This window comes from Schistocerca nitens, chromosome 7, assembly GCF_023898315.1.
Source record: "Schistocerca nitens isolate TAMUIC-IGC-003100 chromosome 7, iqSchNite1.1, whole genome shotgun sequence".
Taxonomy (NCBI): Eukaryota; Metazoa; Arthropoda; class Insecta; order Orthoptera; family Acrididae; genus Schistocerca; species Schistocerca nitens.
Genome location: NC_064620.1, coordinates 43724138 through 43736543, shown reverse-complemented (window position 1 = coordinate 43736543; position 12406 = coordinate 43724138). Strand labels below are relative to the sequence as shown.

At 38.0% G+C, this 12406-nt stretch overlaps 1 protein-coding gene across 1 annotated transcript in view; it reads right to left on the bottom strand.

The window, feature by feature from the left end:
* LOC126195465 (dynein axonemal heavy chain 1-like) overlaps nucleotides 1-12406 on the bottom strand; it is a 963710-nt gene that overhangs the window by 615361 nt on the left and 335943 nt on the right. Inside the window, exon 29 of the mRNA XM_049934091.1 lies at nucleotides 8276-8347. Coding sequence (XP_049790048.1) covers nucleotides 8276-8347 — 72 coding nt within the window. The remainder of the gene's footprint in view (nucleotides 1-8275; nucleotides 8348-12406) is intronic.

Sequence of the window (12406 nt, the reverse complement as noted above, 5' to 3'; positions counted from 1 at the left end):
CATGTTTAAAGATTGGTGTGATTACTGCTTTTGTCCAGTCTGATGGAACGTGTCCCGACTCCCAGGCCATTTCAATTATCCTGTGTAGCCATTTAAGACCTGACATTCCACTGTATTTGATGAGTTCCGACTTAATTTCATCCACCCCAGCCGCTTTATTGCACTGCAATCTATTGACCATTTTTTCCACTTCCTCAAATGTGATCCTATTTCCATCATCATTCCTATCCCATTCTACCTCGAAATCTGAAACATTACTGATCGCATTTTCACCTACATTGAGCAACTCTTCAAAATATTCCCTCCATCTGCCCAAGGCATCCACAGGATTCACCAGCAGTTTTCCTGACCTGTCCAAAATACTTGTCATTTCCTTCTTACCTCCCTTTCGAAGACTGCTAATTACACTCCAGAATGGTTTTCCAGCAGCTTGACCCAAAGTCTCCAACCTGTTTCCAAAGTCTTCCCACGATTTCTTCTTCGATGCTGCAATTATCTGTTTGGCTTTGTTTCTTTCTTCAACATAACTTTCTCTGTCTACCTGGTTTCTGGTATGTAGCCATTTTTGATACGCCTTCTTCTACCTTTTACAGGCTGCCTTGACTGTATCATTCCACCAAGCTGTTTGCTTCATCCTACTTTTACACACTACTGTTCCAAGTCATTCTTTAGCCACTTCTATTACTGTGTCCCTGTACCTTGTCCATTCCTTTTCCAATGACTGTGATTGACTACATTCAACTAACTGGTACCTTTCTGAGATCGCTGTTATGTACTTGTGCCTGATTTCCTTATCCTGAAGTTTCTCCACTCTTATCCTCCTACATATGGACCTGACCTCCTGCACTTTCGGCCTCACAATCCCAATTTCACTGCAGATTAAATAATGATCAGTGTCATCAAAGAATCCCCTGAATACACGTGTGTCCCTCACAGCCTTCCTGAATTCCTGATCTGTTATTATATAGTCAATGACTACTATCTACAATCTACTGGCAGCAACAAATCAACAACTCAACCAATTACTAAAGATAATAGAAGGATTCAGCAATGATATAAGTATGGCTTTTGGAACAGACAAATGTAAGAAAAATAGCATAGTCAAGGGAAAACACACTAAACAAGAAGATTACATATTGGATAACCATAGCGACTGCATAGAAGCGATGGAAAAAACAGATGCCTATAAATATCTAGGATACAGACAAAAAATAGGAATAGATAATACAAATATTAAAGAAGAACTAAAAGAAAAATATAGACAAAGACTAACAAAAATACTGAAAACAGAATTGACAGCAAGAAACAAGACAAAAGCTATAAATACTTATGCCATACCAATATTGACCTACTCATTTGGAGTAGTGAAATGGAGTAACACAGACCTAGAAGCACTCAATACACTTACACGATCACAATGCCACAAATATAGAATACATCACATACATTCAGCAACAGAAAGATTCACATTAAGCAGAAAGGAAGGAGGAAGGGGATTTATCGACATAAAAAACCTACATTATGGACAGGTAGACAATTTAAGAAAATTCTTTCTAGAACGAGCAGAAACTAGCAAAATACACAAGGCAATCACTCATATAAATACATCGGCTACACCACTGCAATTTCATAACCACTTCTACAACCCTTTAGATCACATAACATCAGCAGATACGAAGAAAGTAAATTGGAAAAAGAAAACGCTTCATGGCAAGCACCCGTATCATCTAACACAGCCACACATCGATCAAGACGCATCCAACACATGGCTAAGAAAAGGCAATATTTACAGTGAGACAGAAGGATTCATGATTGCAATACAGGATCAAACAATAAACACCAGGTATTACAGCAAGCATATTATTAAAGATCCCAATACCACAACAGATAAATGCAGACTTTGTAAACAACAAATAGAAACAGTAGATCACATCACAAGCGGATGTACAATACTAGCAAATACAGAATACCCCAGAAGACATGACAATGTCGCAAAAATAATACATCAACAGCTTGCCTTACAACATAAACTTATAAAACAACACGTTCCTACATACAAGTATGCACCACAAAATGTACTGGAGAATGATGAATACAAATTATACTGGAACAGAACCATTATAACAGATAAAACAACGCCACATAACAAACCTGACATCATACTCACCAATAAAAAGAAGAAATTAACACAATTAATCGAAATATCCATACCCAATACAACAAATATACAAAAGAAAACAGGAGAAAAAATTGAAAAATACATCCAACTGGCTGAGGAAGTCAAAGACATGTGGCATCAGGATAAAGTTGACATCATACCAATTATACTATCAACTACAGGAGTCATACCACATAATATCCACCAGTACATCAATGCTATACATCCAAACTCATATATACAACTACAGAAATCTGTAATTATTGATACATGTTCAATTACCCGAAAGTTCCTAAATGCAATATAACACATACCATACTGTTAGAAGGAAGTGACGCTTGATCAAGGTCCGCGTCACTTTCCATTTTTAACCAGACTTAACGTCCGAGAAAGTAAAGAAATAATAATATTATGATGATGATTGTTAATGATTGCATGGGAACTTTTCACGAAGGTATCTAAGAAATATTACGAACTGCATTATGCAATATACAGCTGTAATGGTATATTCTATTAGAGGTTTTGGTCTAGGATCAGACCACCATCGGGTCCAAAACCATCTTGGCTATACTTTTGCATGATTGGCATAACAGTTATCAGATGTACACTGTTCCATCATTGTTATCCAATATCAATGATGGAATGGCCTACACCTGATAACTGTTATACCACTTACACAAATGCTTAGCTGAGATGGTTTTTGGACCCAATGATGGTCTGAGCCAACATCGAAACAGATCGTCTCTAAATAAATATCCTGTTACAGCTGTGTATTGCATTATGCAGTTCTTAACATCCATTACCCCCCCCCCCCCCCCCCCCAATGAACCATGGACCTTAATGGAGGGGTATCTGTTGATTGAGAGGCCAGACAAACATGTGGTTCCTGAAGAGGGGCAGCAGCCTTTTCAGTAGTTGCAGGGGCAACAGTCTGGATGATTGACTGATCTGGCCTTGCAACACTAACCAAAACGGCCTTGCTGTGCTGGTACTGCGAATGGCTGAAAGCAAGGGGAAACTACAGCTGTAATTTTTCCCAAGGGCACGCAGTTTTACTGTATGGTTAAATGATAATGGCGTCCTCTTGGGAAAATATCCTGAAGGTAAAATAGTCCCCCATTCAGATCAAAAATGGTTCAAATGGCTCTGAGCACTATGGGACTCAACTGCTGTGGTCATCAGTCCCTAGAACTTCGAACTACTTAAACCTAACTAACCTAAGGACATCACACACATCCATGCCCGAGGCAGGATTCGAACCTGCGACCGTAGCAGTCGCACGGTTCCGGACTGCGCGCCTAGAACCGCGAGACCACCGCGGCCGGCCCCCCATTCAGATCTCTGGGCGGGGACTACTCAGGAGGACACCGTTATCAGGAGAAAGAAAACTGGCATTCTACAGGTCGGAGCATGGAATGTCAGATCCCTTAATTGAGCAGGTAGGTTAGAAAATTTTAAAAAGGAAATGGATAGGTTAAAGTTAGATATAGTGGGAATTAGTGAAGTTCGGTGGCAGGAGGAACAAGGTCGGGAGAATACAGGGTTATAAATACAAAATCAAATAGGGGTAATGCTGGAGTAGGTTTAATAATGAATAAAAAATAGGAATGCGGGTAAGCTACTACAAACAGCATAGTGAATGCATTATTGTGGCCAAGATAGATACGAAGCCCATGCCTACCACAGTAGTACAAGTTTATATGCCAACTAGCTTTGCAGATGACAAAGAGATTGATGAAATGTATGATGAGATAAAAGAAATTATTCAGATAGTGAAGGGAGACAAAAATTTAATAGTTATGGGTGACTGGAATTCGATAGTAGGAAAAGGAAGAGAAGGAAACGTAGTAGGTTAATATGGAATGGGGGTAAGGAATGAAGGAGAAAGCCGCCTGGTAGAATTTTACACAGAGCATAACTTAATCATAGCTAACACTTGGTTCAAGAATCATGAAAGAAGGTTGTATACATGGAAGAAGCCTGGAGATACTGGAAGGTGTCAGATAGATTATATAATGGTAAGACAGAGATTTAGGAACCAGGTTATATATTGTAACACATTTCCAGGGGCAGATGTGGACTCTGACCACAATCTACTGGTTATGAACTGTAGATTAAAACTGAAGAAACTGCAAAAAGGTGGGAATTTAAGGAGATGGGATCTGGATAAACTGACAGAACCAGAGGTTGTAGAGAGCTTCAGGGAGAGCATTAGGGAACGATTGACAAGAAGGGGGAAAAGAAATACAGTAGAAGAAGAATGTGCAACTTTGAGAGATGAAGTAGTAAAGGCAACAGAGGATCAAGTAGGTAAAAAGACAAGGGCTAGTAGAAATCCTTGGATAACAGAAGAGATATTGGATTTAACTGATGAAAGGAGAAAAATGCAGTAAATGAAGCAAGCAAAAAGGAATACAAGTGTCTCAAAAATGAGATTGACAGGAAGTGAAAAATGGCTAAGCAGGGATGGCTAGAGAACAAATGTAAGGATGTAGAGGCGTGTATCACTAACGGTAAGACGGATACTGACTACAGGAAAATTAAAGAGACCTTTGGAGATAAGAGAACCACTTGTATGAACATCAAGAGCTCAGATGGAAACCCAGTTCTAAGCAAAGAAGGGAAAGCAGAAAGGTGGAAGGAGTATATAGAGGGTCTATACAAGGGCGATGTACTTGAGGACAATATTATGGAAATGGAAGAGGATGTAGATGAAGATGAAATGGGAGATACGATACTGCGTGAAGAGTTTGACAGAGCACTGAAAGACCTGAGTCGAAACAAGGCCCCCGGAGTAGACAACATTCCATTGGAACTACTGGCGGCCTTGGGAGAGCCAGTCCTGACAAAACTCTACCATCTGGTGAGCAAGATGTATGAGACAGGTGAAATACCCTCAGACTTCAAGAAGAATATAATAATTCCAATCCCAAAGAAAGCAGGTGTTGACAGATGTGAGAATTACCGAACAATCAGTTTAATAAGCCACAGCTGCAAAATACTAACACGAATTCTTTACAGATGAATGGAAAAACTAGTAGAAGCCGACCTCGGGGAAGATCAGTTTGGATTCCGTAGAAATACTGGAACACGTAAGGCAATACTGACCTTACGACTTATCTTGGAAGAAAGATTAAGGAAAGGCAAACCTACGTTTCTAGCATTTGTAGACTTAGAGAAAGCTTTTGACAATGTTGACTGGAATACTCTCTTTCAAATTCTAAAGATGGCAGGGGTAAAATACAGGGAGCGAAAGGCTATTTACAATTTGTACAGAAACCAGATGGCAGTTATAAGAGTCGAGGGACATGAAAAGGAAGCAGTGGTTGGGAAGGGAGTAAGACAGGGTTGTAGCCTCTTCCCGATGTTATTCAATCTGTATATTGAGCAAGCAGTAAAGGAAACAAAAGAAAAATTCGGAGTAGGTATTAAAATCCATGGAGAAGAAATAAAAACTTTGAGGTTCGCCGATGACATTGTAATTCTGTCAGAGACAGCAAAGGACTTGGAAGAGCAGTTCAACGGAATGGATGGTGTCTTGAAGGGAGGATATAAGATGAACATCAATGAAAGCAAAACGAGGATAATGGAATGTAGTCGAATTAAGTCGGGTGATGTTGAGGGTATTAGATTAGGAAATGAGACACTTAAAGTAGTAAAGGAGTTTTGCTATTTGGGAGCAAAATAACTGCTGATGGTCGAAGTAGAGAGGATATAAAATGTAGACTGGCAATGGCAAGGAAAGTGTTTATGAAGAAGAGAAATTTGTTAACATCGAGTATAGATTTAAGTGTCAGGAAGTCGTTTCTGAAAGTATTTGTATGGAGTGTAGCCATGTATGGATGTGAAAATGCATGATAAATAGTTTGGACAAGAAGAGAATAGAAGCTTTCGAAATGTGGTGCTACAGAAGAATGCTGAAGATTGGATGGGTAGATCACATAACTAATAAGGAGGTATTGAATAGAATGGGGGAGAAGAGAAATTTGTGGCACAATTTCACTAGAAGAAGGGATGGGTTGGTAGGACATATTCTGAGGCATCAAGGGATCACAAATTTAGTATTGGAGGGCAGCGTGGAGGGTAAAAATCATAGAGGGAAACCAAGAGATGAATACACTAAGCATATTCAGAAGGATGTAGGTTGCAGTAGGTACTGGGAGATGAAGAAGCTTGAACAGGATAGAGTAGCATGGAGAGCTGCATCAAACCAGTCTCTGGACTGAAGACCACAACAACAACAACAATATTCATTAAAGCTATACACCACCAATTCCATAAAATTTATCAAAGGAAAATGCTCCAATTGAAACGCAAGGCAGAAGGACTCAGCTATTGCACTGAAGACACCACTATGTGGAGCTCTCACACCAGGCTCAGTTGTTATAAGAAACTAGAAGCTACAGCTATGTCACTAAGATAAAACACATTTCCTCCTGGCCCTAATTTATACGACACTGATGCAGGTGAGCTATGACTTCTGTAAATGGATTTATATCCTTATTGTCTCTTAGAAAACCATATCAGATGTTTGGAGATACTCATTTTTTAGTGGACAGGTTTTGCTGAAACAAGCAGAATGAGTGCTCCACATTGCTGTGTTTATGCCACAACAGGCAACTCCAGACACCTATTCTTTCAATTTCTGCAGTTTTCTCAGATTTCACTGCAAAAACTTTCAATCTCATGATTAACTAACTTTATAGCACTGCACTCATCTTTCCAAGAGCTTCTAAATACCATTACAAGTATATCATTCCATTTATTTGTTGCATTATCTCACTTGATACAAGAGTTTAAGGAGCATTAAACATGATACAAAATTATGTGCCTCTCTACATACCATTACTTGTACACATTTTTCTCATGAGGGATGTGTCACGCAGCTCCTGCAAATTCAGACCTCCTTATAGCATTGCCCACTATTTTGTCTGTCCAGTGAATTTTTTTGCAACAGCTATTTCACTCCACCCCCCCCCCCTCCTCATTTTTTTATGATGGCAGGTTAAGTGAACAAAGTGTGGCTGAAATTTTGCTTTCTGCTATAACAATTCTACAGAAACTGTTGTCATATTGAAAATAGCATATAAAGAAGACACAATGGAAAACTCAACTATAAGAGTGGTGTTATCCTTTCAAAATGTTAACATACTGACTGACAGGAAACCACTTCGAATATGCACTAACTGCCTGAACAGAGGAAAATATTGAGAAAATTTGGAGACTTGAGCTTAAAGACCAATAACAAGCCATCGAACATACTGTAAACTTAACTAGATTGTTATGGAGCTAGGTTCAGAAAATTTTAACAGGAGTTTTGGCAACAAGAAAGGTAGCTGCCAAATTGATGCATTGGGGAGTTCTGATTCTACCAGCAAGAAGAGAGGAAAATGGAAGCATGCTACACTTTGAAGCGACTCCCCCAGAATACTTTGCAAGACCATTACTGCTGACAAGTCATGAGGCTAAGTTTATGATCTTCCAAGACCATCATGCTCCAGATTGGATCACACTGGTTTCAATATAAAAATATTAGTCACTGTTGTTACTAAGGCATGCTTCATATGAAGTTCTGCAATGTCTTACTAAATTTTTTGGTCCACAGAGATCCAGTGGGTTTACCCTGGTTGACTACTTTGAAAATCTTGTAGGATAATCTATGGGGATCCATTCTGTACAGGTGGAAACTGAAAACTAGTCATCATCATCATCATCATCATCAATGAGGTGTTTTCTGGTGTTGGTAAAGTTCATGTCTACCATCTAGTAGGACCCTTGGTTTTTCGCAGGAATTTCATTTCTTGTAACTAAGGATTCTTATTGGGGTCTACTTGCTTAGGTAGTCTGCTGCACAGAGGGCTGATGGTCTGACTACTGTACTATAGTGTCTTGATTTGGTATTCATTGGTACATATATTGAAATGTACATTTTTCTGCAGGCATAGTATGCCTTATCTAGTTTGATTTTCATTCATTCACCAGGTTTCCTTTCACCACCTTCACAAAACTGACACAAAATGGAGGCTTTAGAAAGTATGCTACACCGAAAGAAAATATAACAGTTGGTTGCTTTCTTACCTGGAACAACTTCCATTTGTAGGACAAGACAAGACTTGCAGATGGCCTTTTCCATTTCTCCATAATCAATAGCTTGTTCTACCATTCGTGGGAACAAGTCTGAGACTATTCCTAAAGGACAGTTAATTAAAAATGTTCTCAGACATGTATTGAAAGTATGAAATCTAATACTGCATTAAAATACTGCATTTCTTGCTTGACATATACTTTTGTACAAACAATACAAAAATGTTTAACCTATGAACTATTACAATTTTCTAAAAGTTGGATATATCTAAAGCAAATAGTACATAAATAAATGGTAAATAAATATATGTTTAAACCCTTTGGCTGCTGCAGATGAACTTGCTACATGGCATGTTGGGCACAAAGTAATTACCTGATCTGTCGTGACTAACTGCTCAGAATGGGTTGTGTTTCAACTGCTAAAAGGTGCAGACTTTTCCAAGCAGCTTGCCTTCTCCTGTGCTTGTTTCATTGCCCAACAATTTTTTAATGTTTCCTTCACTTTATGAGCATAATCTTGTTATTTTTGTGTTGAGAAAATGGAAAGTCATAAAGAAAAATATTTGTTATTTCTAGTTCCTATGATATTTTATTATAACGGTTTAAGAGAGAATGATATGTTTTAATTACATATCCCAACAAAATTGAAAGATCATTTCGCTTTTTTAAATAGCAGTACCATTCTAAGAGTTCTAAATTGATGGCAAAATACCTGGAAGTTGGTTGGGCCTGAAGAAAATCATGTAGTGGCTTTATGAGATCACTGTTGTTTGGTTTGTCTCTAGTGAGTGAGTTACAAAGCATCCTTACACAAAGACCATCAGTAATCCTCAAGCAATGCTTCATTGAAATGGCCCTGATACCTCTGCAATGGAACAAAAACACCCTATGCACCCTTTCTCCATGCTCATTGTTGACATCTCCACAACTAGGAGAGAAAATGTCTCGGTGTGAGTGTAAAAAATAGATTTTAAAGGATATGTTGCATTCATGTCGATGGTACTTTTGCAGAAGTACTGGCAAGAAATGACTGTAGTTTTCATCTCTTTGGTTGCCGAAAAATTCGTGAACTTTTCCCAAGTTTGCTTTTCTTTCCCATCCAAAATCTGGTACAATGCAGGGCCTATACAAATTGTCAAATTTGTGACCCAACGAAAGTACCTTCCTCAACTGCTGTATCAACTTACGTAAGAAAAGTCTCTCTTTAAATACTTAAAGGCTTGCCCTTCTCCATTCGGCAACAACATTTTTCTTGCCAGTGTTAAAATTTTTTGCATGCCAGTCGGCTGAAATATAATTTGATTTCCTATCACTACTGTTCCACATAAATTCTAAAGAGTTGGCATTTAATTCACACCAAATTTTCCCCTTGAGTTGAGCATATCTGATCAAATCAAAAAGGACTGCCATATTGGTGTAAGTGTACATCTTGTATACTGCATGGCCAACAGGAATAGAAGGAAGACAGTTGCCACTGTGACATAATACAGCTTCCAAGCTGTAGTCTTTGCCATAGAAGTTCTTCCTTCTCCTTCAAAAAATCAGGGTCTTCAATGACGTCACTCAATTCCGTTCGACTTAGTCCACTTTTTTTTCTTTTTTTTCTTTTTCTTTTTTTTTTTTTTGTCATGTAAGACTCATGGGCTGTGGAAGGCTTGCTGTGTTCTTCTTATTCCACTCTTCCAACACATTTTACACTTCAGGCTCATAAGTTTGTGGTAGAAAGGTAATTTTAAATTATCTGAATGTGAAATAGTTCGTATAGTAGATGGAAAATTAAGAAACAGAACTGTTCCTCCTTTCTTCAGTGACAAATTTATCACATCTGTGGTGCCAAGCACAAATACCAGCTACCTGTATGATTTGTAGGCTCCTGCCAAATCATATGCACAAGATTCTCATATTATAACTGAACAAGAGTTGCAACATATACAAAGTGCCCATGATTTATCCTAGTCCCCTACATTCACAACAAAATAATACTGATAAGCTGTCTTCACCATAGGTGTCTCAATGCATTTCTGTAAAAAAATGTTATTTCACCACCTATACAACAAAAATTATTCACTGAATTTACATCGTTTTTTGGCTTACAAATTATAGAGTGCAGCAATCAGTCATCCTTTTTTGGATTTTATTATGCAAATCCAGATTTCTCAATGCACTATTTTCTGTTCTCAATGCATGTAAGTCCCTGTTGTTTGGGTGTCAGTCACAGTTCTTTGAAGTATTCATATTTGTATTTGTTAATTAAATTTCTTGTGACTATACATCTACACATCACACTCTTCTTCTTAGAATACAATTTACTTAAAAAGCAACTGGAAAGTGCAGCACAGAAAACGTAACAGGAACGTATTCTTTTACTGGCTGTTTTCAGTTCTGTTTTATACATTTCTAAAACTTCTCCAACCAGAGGCAGATAAAACACCACTATTAACATGTTTCATTCAGTTACACTGAGCAGAAAGTATGAGAAATTAAAATACACAGGTTTAAAATATCAAGTATGAACTCACTCTAACATTTCATAGCAGTATGCACTGACTCAGTAGCATGCCAGAGAGATCAACTGACTCACACGCAACTTTTAAACAACAAAAACCTGCATTTTATTCATTATTTCACCAGTCACTCAGTCAGCACTTTCAATAAAAAGGCATTTCTATGGGATTGTATGTGTATAGTTTGATTGGCAAGCAATGTACTACATAACTGAAATTGGATTTCTCCTTCTTTCAGTTTCTCCTGTAGTTTTTCTCCCATTGCTGTAAACATGCAAATAGTTTGAGGTTTTGAAGCCTGAGAAATGAGTTTGGGCAAGAACATACCAGTTGTTGACGTAGCAGTTATCTGTCCATCCCAAATAAGGAACTATCAGTGTCAATACAACACTGTTACTTTTTCCTATACACGGTGTAAATGACTACTGTTTACAATTCACCATGGTGTTATAGGGGAAGTAGACACAATTTGGTGTAGGACACTTGTGATCTATGAAAGCAAATTGGCCAATATAGTCATTTAAGCTACAATGCCTGTGCACCATGCAAGATTAAAAATACCCTACCACACTTTCTACATCTACATCTATACTCTGCAAAACAATGTGAAGGAGATGGCAAAGGGTACGTCCTACTGTACTGGTTATTGGGTTTCTTCCCGGTCCATTCACATAAGGAGAACAGGAGAAATGATTCTTACAATGCTTCTGTGTCTGCTATAATTAAACTAATCTTTTCTTAACAATCCCTATGGGAGTGATATATTGGGGGTTGTAGTATACCTCCAGTCACCATTTAAAGCCAGAATGCAAAGGTTCTCAGATACTGCTACCAGTCACAAAATATGTTGACAACTAAGTTATTTATTTAGGAACATGTTTTGAGGTGACACCTCATCATCAGACTATATTGGCATTACAAAAGCATTTAACATATGTGTATATAGCTATTAAAGCTTCTTTACATGACTGTTGTGGTCATCCTGCAGAGAGAAAGAGCAGTTCTTGAAAATTTGTAAGTGGGCTTTCTCAGGATAGTTTACACCTATATTCCACGGTTTGCCAGTTTAGTTTCTTCAGTATCTCTGTGACACTCTTCCACACGCCAGACAAACCTGTAACCATTCGTGCTGCCTTTCTCTTTATATGTTCAATAACCCCTGTTAGTGCTATTTGGTATGGGTCCCACACAATTCAACAATATTCTATAAAGGGTGGCACAAATGATTTGTAAGCAGTCTCCTTTGTAGAATGTCTGCATTTATACCAATAAAATGAAGTCTGCCATCTGATTTACCCACAACTGAGCCTATGTGATCATACTATTACATTTCTCTACAAAGTGTTACACCCAGATATTTGTATGAGGTGACAGTGACTCACTTATAGTCATACAATACTACTTTTTTTAATTTTTGAAATGCACTCTTTTACATTTCTGAAGATTTAAAACAAGTTCCCAATCTTTGCACTACTTTGAAATCTTAAAGTCTGGCTGAATGTTTATGCAACTTCTTTCAGGGAGTACTCCATTATACACACATCAACACAATTTTTGCATCACCTCAGTTCCAAGACTTCTGGAAACTGTACAGAAAATTGGTATAGAGATCAACATAAACATCAGTTCCACCCTTTTTATTGCTCATGAAAACCGCACA